Below are 17,730 nucleotides of genomic sequence, written 5' to 3'. Positions count from 1 at the left end.
ATTTATTTGAACTATCCACTTCCACAACAATGGAAGGAAGCTTGTTCCAGCAATAATTCAGTTATTGGCTGAAGGCAAACTTCCACACATCTATTCTACAACCATCCTTCCTCAATTTCAATTTATACATGTGCATTGTCTGAGCAACAGGAAGAATCTCATCAGCATTGAGTTTGCTCAAGCCCTTCAAAGCCTCATAGACTTCAATCAGTTCACCTCACAGGTACCTGGTCTCCAGATGCTGCAATTTGCAGAACTGAAGTTTTTCTTGGTAAAACACCACACTGTTCCTCTCACTAGTCTTGTTGCCCTTACCTGTACCATTCCAGCAGCTCTACGTCCTTCCTGAAATGAGGCCACCATACCTGTATGGTGGCCTCATTTCAGGAAGCACTCAAAGATGTGGCTCAACCATTGCTCCATACAATGAAATAATCATCTCCCTATCTCTGCTAGAAAAATTCCTGTATAACATTGACAAAACCCCATGAACTCTCCAGGCAGCCTATCTACACTACCCAGAAAATTTCATAGCTGACTGCCAAATTACCCCTAGGTCTTTTTCATTTTTCACTACTCCTAATATGCTAAATCTGGGGTTACGCTAATCTGGGATTACTGCTCCCCATATGTGCAGTACCTTGCATTTGTCAATGGTAAACTTCAATTGCCATTTCTCAGCCATTTGCCTAATTTTCTAGACCTTGTTGCAGCAGCATAATTTCATTACTGTCATTAACCACCAAGCCAACCTTTGTATCATCTGCAAACTTAGACATTAAGCCTGACATACCTTCATCAAAATCATCAATAAATACAGAAAACAAAAATGAGCCCAGAACTGAACCCTATGGAACTCCATAATAACGTTAGTCCATAAAGAGCTAAAAATTGCAAATTTTTACAAGTACAGTAAACCCTCGCTATTCGTGGTATCTGTATTCGCGGTCGCTGATTTAATATAAAATGAAACCTAAAAAAATGTGAATTTTAAAGCGCCGTGAACATTTTCCGCCATAAAAAAACATGGGCGTAGCTAAAAATTATCTTCCTCGGTCAAAACAGCGCTCAGTGGGTGTGGGGGGGGAGAGGGGTGACAAAATCGCGAGAGTGGATGTTTCTCGCTAATCCTTGTTCAGTATGTGTTATGCGCTTGTCATGGAAGGTTTCGTCATTTGCTTTTAATTTGTATGCTTATAAATTGAATAAATTTATCAATTTATAAATTGATATTATGATATTACATATTTTGTAAGCATATCAATTTATAAATTGATATGCTTACAAAAGTGATAAATCTACCGTTTTGCAGTGTAAAACAGACTTTTTCGAGTGTGTTAATGGAAGAAAGTGACTTTATTGTGGACAAGTTCTTTCTAACCCGTAAAAAAATATGGATACAAATAACAAGAGAAATGTGAAAAGATCAAAGAAGGTGATGACATTAGCGAATAAAACTGAGTTATTAGATAAAATTTCTAATGGTGAAAATGTCTCCTTAGTGGCAAAACATTATAAAATGAATGAGTGAAGGGTACGATCAATCAAAAAATCGGAAGAAAAACTCCGCCGTAGTGTCCGTGAAAACACGCTAATTGCTTCAAAAATTTGCTCTGTAACTCATGATGTTATATTAGAAAAAATGGAAAAAGCTTTAAATTTGTGAATATAAGACCGAACTCAAAATAAAATTCCGTTAAGTTCACTCATCATTCGTGAAAAGGCAAAACTCCTTTATCAGCACTTTAACGAAACTTGACAGCACTGGCGGGATAAGTTTTTTAGCTAGCAAAGGTGCTGGTTTGAAATTTCTAATAAATATTACATTTAATATTAAATTGTTTCGTATTTTCATTTCAATGCCATATGCTTGCATTTCACTATGTACATAGTCATATTATGAAGGTACATATAATACATACATAGACAAAATTTTAGACTAGTTTTTCTTATATATTTCATACTTTGGAACGTAACCCCTTTATTACTATGGGAGCCATAACTCAGTATTCGCGGCATTTCTCAGGAACGTAACCCCCCGCGAATAGCGGGGGTTTGCTGTATATGATATCAAAAATATTTTTTGCATCCTATTCCTTTGTTACAGCATCATAATATCCAATGAGATTTTTCAGACAAGATTGTCCCTTTAAAAATTCATGTTCTGGCTGCAGTACGAGTGTATCTCTGTCTAGATGGGCCTCCATTACATCTTTAACCAGACTCCATTATTTTACCCAGAACAGAAGTTAGGCTAACAGGTTTGTAATTACTTGTGTCACTCTTTGATTCCCCTTTGTGAATTGGGGACACATTTGCACATCTCCAGTCCACAGGGACTTCTACTTAATCCAAAGGTGCTATCATAATTATGGATAATGGTTTGCTTACCTCCTTTGCTACTTCCCTTAAATTGGATAGATCCCATCCACTCCAGGTGCCTGTTTTTATGTTTAACTTTGACAATTTGTGAACATTTCTCTTCCACTTTCCTCTTGGTTATTATAAAATCAGTTAGTACCCGTTGCAGTTCGATAAACTTCTGGCATTAACTTGCCTAAAGAATTTCTCATGTGTGAATGTCGATGCAAACCATCGATATTAAGATGACTAATGTGATTCATCCACTTTCTATTATTGTTTACATAAATGAAGAAGGCTTCTTTGTTTTCTTTGCATCCTTTGTCAAAGCTTTTTCATAATCTGGCTTGGCTTGCCTAACCTCCTTTGTGATTTGATTGCAGATTAGTTTATATCTACCAGAGGCTTCTGTATCACCTGATAATTTATATATGCTCTGTTGTTATTTGGTTTTTAGGAGCATTAGCAACTAAGGCCATATTGCTCTGGGGATATGCAGTGTTCATTCCCTGAACTTCCGCATCCTCTGTATTTGGTGGTCATGGGCTCGAACCCCGGTCTAATCAAGAGGTGTGTGCTACGCACTGCCACTCCTGCCCACCTGGCTACGGAGGCACCAATATATATGCTCTATGCATTTTTCTTCCTATGCCTTTGTGACTGATTGCAGATTAGTTTATATCTACCATAGGCTTCTGTATCACCTGATAATTTATATGCATCCTATGCAGTTTTCTTCTCTACCCTGTGTCTCAGTTTGTCTGACAAACTGAGACACAGGGTAGAGAAGAAATTATGTTGCATATTACAGTAGACCCCTGCTATATGATTGGTTTACTGTACGGTCAAATCACTTTAGGATGGACTCTCCATAATAAAATACCATTCACTACAGTAAACCCCCGCTATTCGCGGTATCTGTATTCGCGGTTTCGCGGTCGCTGATTTAATATAAAATGAAACCTTAAAAAATGTGAATTTTAAGGCGCCGTGAACATTTTCTGCAATAAAAAAGCATGGGCGTGGCTAAAATTATCTTTCCCAGTCAAAACAGCGCTCAGTGGGTGGGGGGAGAGGGGTGACAAAATTGCGAGTGTGGATGTTTCTCGCTAATCCTTGTTCAGTATATGTTATGCGCTTGTCATGGAAGGTTTCGTCATTTGCTTTTAATTAATTTATATGCTTATAAATTGAATAAATTTATAAATTGATATGCTTACAGAAACGATAAATCTACCGTTTCAGTGTAAAACAGACTTTTTCGAGTGTGTTAACGGAAGAAAGTGACTTGATTGTGGACAAGTTCTTTTTAACCCGTACAAAAATATGGCTACGAATAACAAGGGAAATGTGAAAAGATCAAAGAAGCTGATGACATTAGCGAATAAAATTGAGTTATTAGATAAAATTTCTAATGGTGAAAGTGTCTCCTCAGGGCAAAACATTATAAAATCAATGAGTCAACGGTACGATCAATCAAGAAATCGGAAGAAAAAATCCGCCGTAGTGTCCGTGAAAACGCGCTAATTGCTTCAAAAATTTGCTCTCTAACTCCTGATGTTAAATTTAAAAAAATGGAAAGTTTTAAATCTGTGGATAGAAGATCGAACTCAAAATAAAATTCCGTTAAGTTCACTCATTATTCGTGAAAAGGCAAAACTCCTTTATCAACACTTTAGCGAAACTGGTGATAGCACTGGCGGGATAAGTTTTTTAGCTAGCAAAGACGCTGGTTTGAAAGATTTGTTTGAAATTTATAATAAATAGTACATTTAATATTAAATCGTTTCTTATTTTCATTTCGATGCCATATGCTTGCATCTCACTATGTACATAGTCATATTATGAAGGTACATATAATACATACATAGACAAAATTTTAGACTAATTTTTCTTATATATTTCATACGTTGGAACGGAACCCCTTTATTACTATGGGAGCCATAACTCAGTATTCGCGGCATTTCTCAGGAACGCAACCCCCGCGAATAGCGGGGGTTTACTGTATATGATTTGTAGTAAGTGCTGGTCACTGCGATCACATTTGTGAATTGAATTATTTTAACTCTATTAAACAGCGATTCTAATAAGCGAAAATAGGAGGAATATTGTCCACAGGCTATAAAAGTAAGGATAGCAAGCACAAATTTACACTTTACTACCTTATTAATTAACAAAATTAAATGATATGCGAAAATCGGAAGAATATTTTCCACACGTTAGCAAGATAATAATAAATTTATGCTTACATGCATAGCTTAATTAATACTGTAACATGTACATACTAACTAATTGATATTTCTGTTCATGACATTTTTTTTGGGGGTTGTAAGATTTAAAACAGTAAAAAAAGGTAAGCAATCAAAAGCAAAGAACACAGCATGCACAAATGGCAACCAACATGATATGTGCAAATGAGATATGGAGTTACAAGTTTACAAAGCTTAAAAAATAGGAATGAAGAGAGGATTCTGAAAATTTATTTAAGTTTTTTATATGACTGAAAATTTCATGGAAGGTGGAAACACATTTCACCATAATAAGGTAAAACTTACAGCATTCCAGCTATCGGTATTATCGCAAATGCAATACGACCTAGTTTACTACCTGTTTATAATAGATTGCACTAACAGAAAATCTCAATAAACTGGAAACGTGAAAATTGTTTCTGTTGTTTTACGGTAGTGACCTCCATAAAAATATCACAAAGGCATTCAAAAATGATTCTTATAACGGAACATATGATAATGATCTGGCGCCTACTTATTTCACTTTACTTGGGCTTACAATTGTTTCCAACCAGACCAAGTGGCACTTCCTCTCAGCCAACAGCAGCATTTGTAAACATACCGGCCGTGTGTTTTGTTTTTTCATCCTTTAGTTGAAGTGATTTTTTGTGTTGTGCTTATTTGAAAATATGGTAATCAATACTCTATATAAAACTAATACAATTTCCATTATAAAAATTAGAGAGTAGACAGCTTAGTTGTATAGCAAAAATTTCAACTTCCGACTGTTGGAACAAATTACCTTTTAGAGATAAATAGCTTAGTTATATAATGAAAATTTCAACTTGTGGATCTTGGGACGAATTACCAAAAAACAATGTGTTATTGGGTTCACATTATGATATTTTCACGATGCGATGGTGTCGCTGGAACGGATTAATATCTTAAAGCAGGGATCAACTGTACTTTCACAACTACGCCTGGGGCAGCTGATGTCATCTAAAATTTCGCAAGCCAGGCAGTGAGAGTACAAAAAAAATGAAGGGTCTCAAAATGTTTTTTCCCCACCCTCCCCCAAGAGGGTTGATAAAAACTAATTTCTGGATTATTAAAGCAGGTATTGATCCATCAATTCTTTTGATCAAGTGACTGCCTCTTTCATTAAAGAGTAAGTCTAGGCAATGTTCAAATCCAGAATTTTGACTTCCAAGGTGCTTTCACATCCCTGCCCAGGGGTGGGGGATCATAATACTACGTAAGGATATGATCCAGCAATTATTCTGATCAATATTTTATCAAAAAAATATAGTCAAAACAAAAAACATATTACCAATAGTTCTTTTTTTTTTAACTCAAAATGATTTGGAAATTATTCAAAGCATTCATCAAATATTTATGAGCATGTAAAAGTAATATAGTCAAAGCTCTTTATAGCAACCCTCTTTTTAACATCCCAACATGTTTTAACATCCTATGTGGGTGGTCCTGACCAATTTCTCATTAACCTAATGCTATTTTGCATTTAGTGTAATGACCTTGAAAATAAAAAGGATTTCTCTCTAACGACCATAAATTCCTACCTCTTAATCTAAATTTTTACTGTTTTATTGTGATATTCACATTTAAAGATGACAAATATATTGAATGAACTGACAAGCTTGAAGCCTGACCATGAGAAATCATTTGTTAAGATTTCCCACTCTTTCTTGCAGTGAGGTAATGAAATGAACATAGACTAGAAAGTTCATTTCATTACATAGTGTATGCTTATGGCTCCAAGAAAGTGGATAGTTTTGCCAATCACAGATAAAATTAGGATTTTGAAAGCTGTAGATAATGGTGTGCATTCTAAGACTGATATTGCCAAACAATTCAGCATTCCTAAGAGTACTCTGTTCACTATTCTGAAAGATCGGAAAAACAATGAAAGTTTAGAGAAATCTGCTGCACTTGGTAGGACTCTAGCATGAAAAGCGAAGTATCGGGATCTTGAAAAGATATGTTTGGAATGGCTAATGATGATGTGTGCAAAAAACGTTCCTGTAGATGGTAATCTTTTAAAAGCAAAGGCTTAATTGTTCGTGCATCAAATAATTTAAAAGTTCAGCCGGATGGTTCCAAAAATTTAAGACTCATCTTGGCCTATCTTTTAAAAAAGTATGTGGCAAAAGTGCAGCTGTGGACTTTTGGAATTTTGGGCAAAGGAATGGAAGGAAAATCGTTTAAAAAATGTTTTGTCGACATACAAACATAATGACATCTTCAATGCAGATGAAATTGGGTTCTTTAATTATTGGGAAAGCCCAGAAGCCTCAATGCCTTAAAGGTTTCAAGACATTACCGACTACATATTGAGAAAAACAAAGGCGTGGTTGGTTGGTCATTAGGATTTTTATGGCACATCAGCATCTAAGGCTATAGTGCGCCAAGTCTAGAGGTATAAGATATAAATATATAAGAAATATGTAAAATTATACGATAAAATAACATATGCCATAAACACAGTTATAATGTATTAAATATTGAACAGATCTAAATAAAACTATATAGATTAATTAGTTGTAAAAACTTGAGTACATCTGACACATTGTCATCATCCGATAAAATCTGCCCGAGTGTATAAGGCTCAGACAAATGGGTAAAACATAAATGGCGTTCATTATTAAAAAAAGTACATTCTACTAAAATATGATGAATAGTTAAAAATACGCTACAATATCTATACACAGGATTATCATCAGCCCTCAGCAAATATGAATGCGTCAGGTGAGAATTCCCTATGCGTAGACGGGCAAGAACTACTTCCTCCCGGCGAACCCTACACTGACTAGAATGCCAATGCATTATTACAGGCTTAATTTCATTCAGCTTGTTGGTAGGGCACCCATTCCAAGCTTCTTGCCAACGTACACATAAATTTTTGTGAATTAGTTGCTTGCAGTCTGTATAGGGGACAGACAAGCGGATACTACTTTGTGACGTTGCTGATTTGGCTGCTGCATCAGCCAAATCATTGCCTCTAATACCAACATGGCTAGGGATCCAGCAAAAGTGAATATCGAAGTTTAACTTTAAGAGGGAGTGTAATGTTTGCTGCACCTGGCACGATACTGGGTGAGTGCTTCTCGCCTTGAATAAGGCCTGTAATACACTTAGGGAATCAGTATATAATATGCACCTTTGGTAGTGGTGGGATTTTATATGATCCAAGGCTAGTTCTATTGCATGCAGTTCTGCAGCGTATATGCTGCATTCATACGGAATACGATTGCAGATTGTTTTGGTTGGAAAAATACAAGCAGATCCAGCAAATTCTTCGGATTTCGATCCATCTGTATATACCGGCAAGAATTCTGGGTATTCGGCGCAGTGCGCTGCAAAGAGTTGCAGATATATACATGAAAATGTGTGAACTTTCAGCCAGCTCCTAAGACTTAAATCACAAATCGGAAATTGCATATTCCAGGGAGGAACTGATTGCTTGGCTGACATGGATATATTATCCAATGTAAAGTTAATATCACGAACCAGCTCTTGAATTCTGATACCAAAGGGTCGACTGGCAGTTTTATGTGTATTATATAGATTTTCCCATTGTGGCATATAAACAGATATCCACGTAGGATGGTCAGGGAGGGATTTTATTTTTATGGCATATTGTAACGACAATTGCTGACGTCGAAACATCAGTGGTGGTTCATTGGCTTCAACGTATAAACTTTGTACAGGCGAAGTACGAAATGCCCCTGTGGCAATCTGTATGGCTCTATGGTGTATTGGATTGAGCGATCGGAGTGCAGAAGTTCTAGCTGAAGAATAGGCTTGGGAACCATAATCAAGTTTAGAGCGGACAAGTGCTCGATACAGATGTAATAATGTGCTTCTGTCTGCCCCCCCAATAGTTGGAGGAGATAGCACTGAGCATGTTCAAACATTTCGTACATTTTGCTCTCAGCTGATGGATATGGTGGAGGAACGTTAGCTTTTGATCAAAGATGAGTTCAAAAAATTTTGTTTCTGCTACCACAGGAACTGGATTCTGTCCAACTTTGAGTTCCAGATCAGGATGTAGATTCCGTTTGCGGCAGAAATGCACACAAACAGTCTTTTGAGCAGAAAAACAAAACCCATTGGCTAATGTCCAGGAAATAAGATGGTTGATTACTTGTTGCAGGAGTGACAAAAAATACTAAAATTATCTACATACAAAGCACTATTTACTGAAGGAGGAAGCTGTTTTGTAATGGAATTAATTTTGACTGCAAACAGCGTAACACTGAGGACAGAGCCTTGGGGGACTCCTTCCTCTTGACAAAAAAGGCGGGACACACTGGATCTAACACGAACCTGGAAGAGTCGTTTTGATAAAAAATTCTTAAAAAAAAAAAAAAAATAGGAAGGTGACCTCTAAGGACAAATAAATGGAGATCTTTTAAAACCCCATACCTCCAGGTTGTGTCATAAGCTTTCTCCACGTCAAAGAAAACTGATACCAAGTGCTCATGCTTTACAAACGCATCGCGAATCGCTGTTTCCAGTTGGATTAAATGGTCCAAAGTGGACCGATTTCTTTGGAAGCCACACTGAATCTTGTTCAAATGGTCATTTGCCTCAAGGTATAAGGCGGGCATTCACCATTTTTTCCAAAAGTTTACATAAGCAACTGGTCAGAGCAATAAGCTGATAGTTGTTAGGAATTTTAGGGTCCTTTCCTGGCTTTGGGAATGGAAGAATGATTGCCCTATGCCAAGAATTAGGAAACTGATCCTCCAGATAAATTCAGTTGTACAGATATAACAACAACCCTAGAGAGTGAGATGAAAGGTGTTTGATCATCTCATACTGAATATCACCTGGTCCTGCAGCGCTGACCTTTGAGGTATCAAGTGCAATGGTTAATTCCACTCTACTCAAAGGCAGGTTATAAGGCTGGACTTTGCTTGAAGAAAAGTTGAGTTTTTGCGTCTCCATTTTCTTCTTTAATAATAGGAACTCTGCAGTATACAAAGTCTCAGTGGATATGCTGGAGAAAAACTCTCCTAGAGCGTTGGCAATATCAATTGGCTCGGCTAATCTACGCCCATTGTGTTCTAACATTGATGAGGGAAGTGATGTATATTTGCCCTTCATTTTCCTAATTTTATCCCAGACGACTTTAGCACTGGTCATCTGGTTAATTGAGGATGTAAACTTGACCCAGCATTCCTTTTGGCTCTGTCGGCGTATAAATCATGCTTTGGCACGGGTACGTTTAAAGTCTATAAGATGTTCGGTGGTGGGGTGACATTGAAATTTTCCCCATGCCCGATTTTGTGACTTCCTTGCTTCCACCATGGTTTTGGATAATGTGGAAATCGGGAGGATGTTTTTGGAACTGCTATTTCCGCTGCATGGATAATACAATCTGTGATGTACTTCACTGCTTCATCAATTGACTCCTGTTGAATTTGTACAGGATCAAATTCAGTGAGCCGTGAAAATTAAGTCCAGGTCTGCTTAATCATACTTCCAATGGAGTTCTAAATGGATGACAAGGTTGTCCATCCACTAAGGTAGATATTACGGGGAAATGATCGCTTCCATAAGGATTCTGTTCCACTTCCCAGGAAAGCAAAGGTAGCAGAGAAGACGAGCAGATGGAAAGATCGATGGCAGAGAAAGTACAGGTAGGCATATGGAAATAGGTGTTTATTCCCATATTTAGTAATGAAAGGCCGTAATTGTCGAGAAAACGTTCAACAATACGACCTCGTTCATTGGTTTCTACACTACTCCACAGGGTACTATGTCCATTAAAGTCTCCAAGAAGTAAAAAAGGAGAGGGCAATTGCGTAATAAGATTGTCGAGATCTACCTGGGAAATGTGTGTCCCAGGAGGCAAATATATAGAACATATTGTAAGTAAAGACCCTATTGCTAAACAAATGGCTACTGCTTTTAAATTAGTGTTCATTTGAACTTGTGAGAAAGGGGTATGGTTGCTCACAAAGATTGCGACTCCTCCATGGGTCGGGCCATCCCCGTTTCTGTCTTTACAAACAACAGTAAAATTTCGCAAGATGGGGTCATCTTTTGCCTTTAGGTAAGTTTCCTGCAAGCAAAAGCAAATAGGTTCGTATTTGCGCATTAGCATTTTGACATCCTCCATATTTCATCGGAATCCACAACAATTCGATTGCAGTAATTTAGCCATTATTACTTGGAATTAGTGGAACCGTTGACTGGCTTCCGAAGTGATGCGGGTTTTGATTGGCCCGCTTTGGGTTTTATTCTGTCTTTGGGAAATTGAGGGCACTCAATATCCATTTCTTCCTCCGGATGAAGATCCAGAATAGATTCTTCCACACTTTCAGCTTCTTCATTTACCTCCATTTCCTCCTGTACCTCACTAATAGCAGGCGGGGTTTTAGTTGGAGGTGATTTTCCTTTAGGTGCTACTTCCTTGGGTGGTATTGAAATGGGAGTAGCGACTGCTTTATCTTGCTGTGCTTGTGTCAACAAGTATCTAGCTTGGGGTGCAAAAGAATCACATGACAATATTGAAATATCAGTTTGCGTTGAAATTGAAACCTTCCTTAAATCTGCTTGTGCATAAGATTTTCCACTGTTTACTGGTGTAACCTGTTTCTTTGCTTCCACATATGGGATGTTCTGTTCCGTTTTGATTTTTTGAATTTGTTTTTCGTCTTTCCATCTTTGGCATGCTCTTGAACATGCAGGGTGTTCACCGCCACAATTCAAGCATGCTGGTTTCGAGGCAGAACATTCCTTTGTGTCGTTCTTTTGCTCCACAGCGGGCACAAGCAGGTGATCCAAGACATGACATCTGAGAGTGGCCATATTTTTGGCATCTGAAGCATTGCAACGGGTTTGGAATGTACAGCCTTACAGGACAGTTCAGATAACCAGCCTTGATGGAAGTAGGCGGTTTAGGTGTGTTAAATGTAAGGATAAGAACCCTAGTTGGGACTAGTTTTCCCTCCTTATGCATAAATATCCTCTTAACGGCTGTTACTCCTTGATCTCTCAGTTCGGTGCATATCTCCTCTTCAGATGTTTCAAAGAGATCCCACTCAGCAATTATGCCACGCGATGTGTTCAATGTCCTGTGTGGTGATGTCTTAATTGGAATGCCCCCAAGAAATGTTGCTTGGAGAAGCAATTCTGAATGTCGCACTGAGGAAGTTTCTACTAAAAGGTCACCCAATCTAAGTCATTTTACCGACTTCGGGGACCCTGCCGACCTTCAAGACCCTTCTGAATGAAGGGCAACATTTTACCTATTTCCTTTTCACCGGTAGAATGTATGATAAGGAATCGAGGTACAGGAGGTGGTGCAGCTTCTGTTCGGTGTTTCTTTTTGGATGATACATTATCTTCATCAATTTCAGGTAGGGACCTCGTAGAGACCCCAGAGGGGTTTGAAAGATTTAAATTACTCATAAGAGAAAAGAGAAAGTGTCTGATGCCTAAGTACCTCACCCACCACGGAGCCCAACGAGGGGACGCCCACTCGTGAACTAGCAGGTACTGCGTACACGAATGGGACGCCGAGTTCGCTTAGGAGCACCATACCCACGTTACCAATAAGTCTTTATCCCGTCCCAGGATAAAGGGAGGGAGACTTGTTGGAACACAGTTGACCCTAACAGTAAAAAACCACCCGCTGATTGATCCCAGTCGGGCCGGTCCGGGACCTCCCGTCTTGTCGAAGCAGGGGCCAAAGTGGTGTATTAAGGCTGGGCCCCTCAACCACCAGGATCCCCCTTTCCGAAATCCACGGGTCATGACGCGGCTGCACACGCCGGATTCCAATGATGTAACCCTGGAACCAAGGTATGGGCGTTAGATCCCAGTGATGCTAATCTGGAAAACCAGCAGCATCACTGGGAGGTTCCCTCATCACGTACAGGTGCCCACATCGAGGAGACCAAAGGCGTGGATGACATCACAAATCTACGAAGAATGTATCAGAGACTTAGGTCGCAGGACGAGTGAGAATAATAGAAAAATTTTGCTGTCTGTGGATAACTTGCACCCCTCATTGTTAAGTAAACGATCTACGTGCAATCACTGTTGAGTACCTACCACCAAATATGATGTCAGTTCTTCAGCCACTCTATCAAGGTGTAAACTAGTGTTTTAAGAAAAACTACTGAAGAATGCTATTAAACAAAATTGTGTTATGTCTTGAAAGCAAAATTCAATGCAAAATCAACACCATGCAGCCAATGTATTTATGTGTTTCAGCATGGGATGAAGTTGATAAAATGATTGCCAACTGCTTCAGACAAGAAATGATGGATTTACCACCTTGAATGATGCAACGTGCAAAGTTTCGCATGCTTCCTCCTCTATTAATTAAGAAGAACAGTCTGATAATAGGGGAAGAAATATTTGAGCATGTGCATCATCACCTAAACTTACAGGAAAACTTAAGCTTCAAAGCCCATTTAGGTCTGAGCATCCGGCAGGAGAATTCGGTTAGCAGCAATATCTGATGATGGGTATCAGCAAGATACCTGAAACTTTACTCAATGTATATTAGTTTAGGTAACACCTAAATAAAAATATATTAAAACTCCACATGGTATAAGACTGGTAATTTAGATATATTATAATTTAAATTAAGCTGCTTCAAGATTACACAGAAGTGGAGGAATACATTGAATATTTCAGGATAGCATGAATGAAGTGGATGAAGAACCTACTGTGGTTGAACAAGAAGTTTCAGTGAAAGATGCTCATCAAGGATTAGAACATGTACGTTGACTTTTTTACAAGTGCAGCCTAACTGCGAAAGTGAAATAACTGCTATCGCGCACCTTCATTCTCTTTTAAAACATGCTCTACCATTGAAACAGCGTGTTTTGATTATTTTAAAGTACAAACCAATAACAATTCTCTTGTTAAGTCTCGATAGGTATGTGCCTATGTAGTGAAATTTACAATTTAATTGTAATCTTACTGCACTCGTGTTTTGACAGATTATTTTAAAGTACGAAACAATTCTCTTGTTAAGTCTTTCTAGGTATGTGCCTACATAGTGAAATTTACAATTTAATTGTAATCTTACTGCATTCTACAATCAATGAAAAATTTACAATCATAATTATCTTGCTTGATACTGTAGTACATATTATAAATAAGATTGTATTATATTGTATTAGTAGCATATTAACTGTCCAAGCTTTTACTTGCTTTTTTGCTGATCTCACAACCGATTGATATAATGTCCTTCCAATGTAATGACAGTTTTTCTCATTCCCTTAGGGGCAGTGATATAGAGCTTTGACTGTACTAATTAATTCTAGATATTTCAACTAGTAAACAGGCAAATAAAATAAAATAAAATTGATACTAGTACATGTGCACTTAGAATCAAATACTTACCCTGGGATATGAGTCACTAATACCGGCTTTACATAACCATTACTTGTATTCGGGTTGTCTGAAAATGTTAAAAAATGGAATAATCACATTTCAAATATACTGTTACATTACTGTCATTGCAATTTATGTCATTGTTTTATTTTCATTAATGGTCAAATTTTGATTCTTATTTATTGATCAGAGTGTAAAATATTAACCCAGCTCCAGCACACTAACAATATTTATCCCATTGCCACATTAGATGCTACATTTTGGCAATGAACCATTTAATGAATATTCAATTACTAATTTACCAATACAAAATATGGCTTTATTCATTCACATGAACATTACTCATCAGGACTTTGAATGGATTAATATTCAAATGCAATGAAATAATTATTTCATGTATACACATTTCTGATAACCTTATCCAGCATTATTTAGTTACACTTTAATACAATTTCATCTTAGATAATTAAACGTTTCAATTAACAGTTTTGTATGCATGAAAATACTAACAAACCAAACTATCTTAAATTTTTCCGCTTTTATACCATTCTCCAGTAAACTGGTATAAGGAAACAGAGCAGAGCCAGAGATATATGCACATCAGATTAAAACTCAGTTATTCTAATCTTCATTCCAGCAAATCAGGGTGATAAAAGTAAAAAAAAAAAAAAAAGGTAAAATGCAGCCTGATCCACTGCAGGATGGAAGCTTCCTCAATGATTCGTGTTGAGGGAAATGGTCCATAACCTGCCACGCTGGTCCAGTGCGTGTTGGCAGATCAACTGTATTTAGGAGTCAGGGCTTGAACCCTGATCTACTCAGAGCATGTGCTACTGCAATCAGGCTCCTAACTACTCGACTACGGAGGCCTGTCGTGTGAGAAAAGACTAAAATTGAAAATAGTGCCTTTAAAGCAGTAAACTAATCTGCCCTCTGGTATGTATTAATGACAAATAATCAGACAGACTTAATCGATGACATGGTCACTTTAAAATGAAACTATATGTTCAATAATGGTATACCGTGAAAGTAAAAAGTAAAATAACATATGAATATAGCTATTAAAGTGGCTGCTTATACAGAGTCATCAAAAAAGGTATCTGTGATTTCATGATAAAATAACACAAATATTTATATCAATCAATTGATTTATTTGACTTAATAGTGTGAATAGCAGTAAAGTTTAATAGATGGTACTCACCTTTGATCGAACTGCTTATTTACATGAAGTTGGGGTGGAAATGAAGTTTGAAGTTTAAAATAAATTAAAATAAGTTGAAATAAGTTAATTGAATGAGTACGGAATTGTTAAAATTTGCTCAAGGAAGTAAAAGTGCACTACTTCATCCCTGGTTGTCATTTGAAATTTAAAATAATATGAAATAAGCAAGGCCAATAGTCACATTAGCGACTTTCGTATTAAACGTCATCGGTTGGCAGTGATAAGAAAGAAGGAAACCGTGTATTTAAAGGATTTCTATGTTCCCATAATGCATTTTGCGACATGTGGGAATCTTATGTGTGTAAGATTCCAGACCAGGGAGAGAGGTTGGTAGGTAGTTTCGTATTTAGGACGTTAAGTTTGGTATTATGGCGACACCATTCTATGACAAGTGCCTCACGTTGGAAGATTTTGTAACTAGGTATTAATTTATGTAATGGCCGAATCAACTAGGAGGTTGTGGTTGTGAGAATATACGTGTTGTGTAAGTTCGGTGCTGGTTTGATTAGTTTTGAAGCTGTTGTAATGGTAATAAGCACGTGTATTGGAAGTTTTGGTGGAACCGTATTTTGTGGTAGTGCTCCCGATGTAGCATGCGTTACAACCGGTTTGGCATTTAATTAAATATATTATGTTATTGATGTCGCTTATTGGATATTTGTGTGTCTCTTTATATGTATTAAACACAGTCCCTAATTTATTGTATGAAGAAAATATTAATGAGATATCTGTGTTTGCGAACACTTGGCGGAACTGTCTGGCGAGACTGCTGTTATAGGGTAGAATAATATGCGTGTTCTGTTTGGTGTTATGTTTACGCAGGTTATTGACATTATTCGTTGCAACAGAAATTGTGTGTTGAATTAATTGTAACAGATATTTCCTGGCTGTGATTTTCTTTGTGAGATATTGTTAATTCGGCGGATTAGTCGTCTTGCGAAGAACTGAACTTTATGGCATTATGGATTTGATTTTAAAGGACGGATTTTTTTCGTACTGAGTGGGTGATGTGATTCAAAATGTAGATATTTTCCCGTGTGCACTTTCATTTCCCGGAATGTCAGAATGGCCAGAATCCAGAAAAAACTGACTGACAAATTGGACACACTGCAAGAGAATAGCTGAGAGTGAATGTATTTCAAAGTAGGGTGAGAGGAGGAGAAATCCTTCCTTATAACAGATACAGCACTGAGGGAGCCAGTGTAAATTATAGCAGATGAGATGGAAAGCTCTATAATCTTACTAAGTGCTAACTTTATGGCATTAATTCAGTGGTAAAGACGCTGCAAGCTAGTGGCAGTGAGGCTGTAACTGTAACTGAAGAAAAAACTGCTGCAGCACCTACCGTAGATGCAGTTTTTGATCCATCAGTGTAGATGTATATCGTAACAAGCAGAAACGTACGTCCAAGGAGGAACAGGTGCACTTGAGTGCTGAAAAATATCATTTAAGTCGATATCCCAACTCTGGCCAGGCTCTCTAATCCTTAGTGAGGCCGGTCAATTCTCATTTGGCTTACTCTCATAAAAGGAAGCCAACCTAGTAAAGTCGATTCCGGTTATTTGGAACACATTGGGACTAGTGCATTTTGGCCCGATTAAGCAGCTGCCCCAATTATCCGAAGTTTCACATAAAAAAAATTTAAAAATACAATGAACCCCCGCTTTACAATTGGTTCGCTGTACAATCAAATCACGTTACGATGGAGTCACCATAGTAAAGTACCATTCACTACACGATGTGTAGTAAGCACCGGTCATTGTGATCACGTTTGTGAACTGGATTTTAATTCTATTAAACAGCGATTCTAATTAGCAAAATTAGGAGGAATATTATCCACAAGCTATAAAAGTAAAGATATACTGAGCACAAATTTACCCTTTATTACGTTACCAATTAAACCGTTAAATGATACGTGAAAATCGAAAAATATACGTGATAATCGGAATAATTAATATGTACCGTAATATGTACATACTATCTTTATGGCATATCTAGTTGACATTTCTATTCACTGACATTTGTGGCTGGGGGTTAAAATTTAAAACAGTAAAAAGAAAAGCAATCAATAACAAGGAACACAGCACACACAAATTGCAAGTGACACGGTATGCGCAAGTGAGAACAGAGTAACAAGTTACACAGTTTCAAAAATAGGAATGAAGAGAAAATTCTGAAAATTCATTTTTTTATATGATTGAAGATTCCATGTAAACACATTCACCATAATAATCCACAGAATTCCAGTTGTCGGTATTATAGCAAATTCAATAAGATCGAGTTTACTATCTGTTTATGAAAGATTACACTAACAGAAAAGTCCAATAAACAGGTAACTGCTAATTGTTTTATGGTTGTGATCTCCAGAAATACTATGTGGTTTGGTCAGGTATGCTACTGCAACAAGATCTACACAAATTAAGCAGATGGGCTGAGAAATGGCAACTGAAATTTAATATTGACAAATGCAAGGTACTTCATACAGGGAACAGTAATCTCAGATAAACTTATGAGTTGTGCAGTACCACACTAAAG

At 37.3% G+C, this 17,730-nt stretch overlaps 1 protein-coding gene across 1 annotated transcript in view; it reads right to left on the bottom strand.

Annotated features, from left to right (window-relative positions):
• Positions 1 to 17,730, bottom strand: part of Stat92E (Signal transducer and transcription activator Stat92E) — a 478,242-nt gene that overhangs the window by 48,124 nt on the left and 412,388 nt on the right. Inside the window, exon 20 of the mRNA XM_090375942.1 lies at positions 13,983 to 14,040. Coding sequence (XP_090232068.1) covers positions 13,983 to 14,040 — 58 coding nt within the window. The remainder of the gene's footprint in view (positions 1 to 13,982; positions 14,041 to 17,730) is intronic.

This window comes from Mastigoproctus giganteus, chromosome 1, assembly GCF_048544385.1.
Source record: "Mastigoproctus giganteus isolate SK-2022 chromosome 1, ASM4854438v1, whole genome shotgun sequence".
Classification (NCBI taxonomy): Eukaryota; Metazoa; Arthropoda; class Arachnida; order Uropygi; family Thelyphonidae; genus Mastigoproctus; species Mastigoproctus giganteus.
Note: the sequence above shows the minus strand (reverse complement) of the source record. Positions and strands in the feature narration are given on the sequence as shown.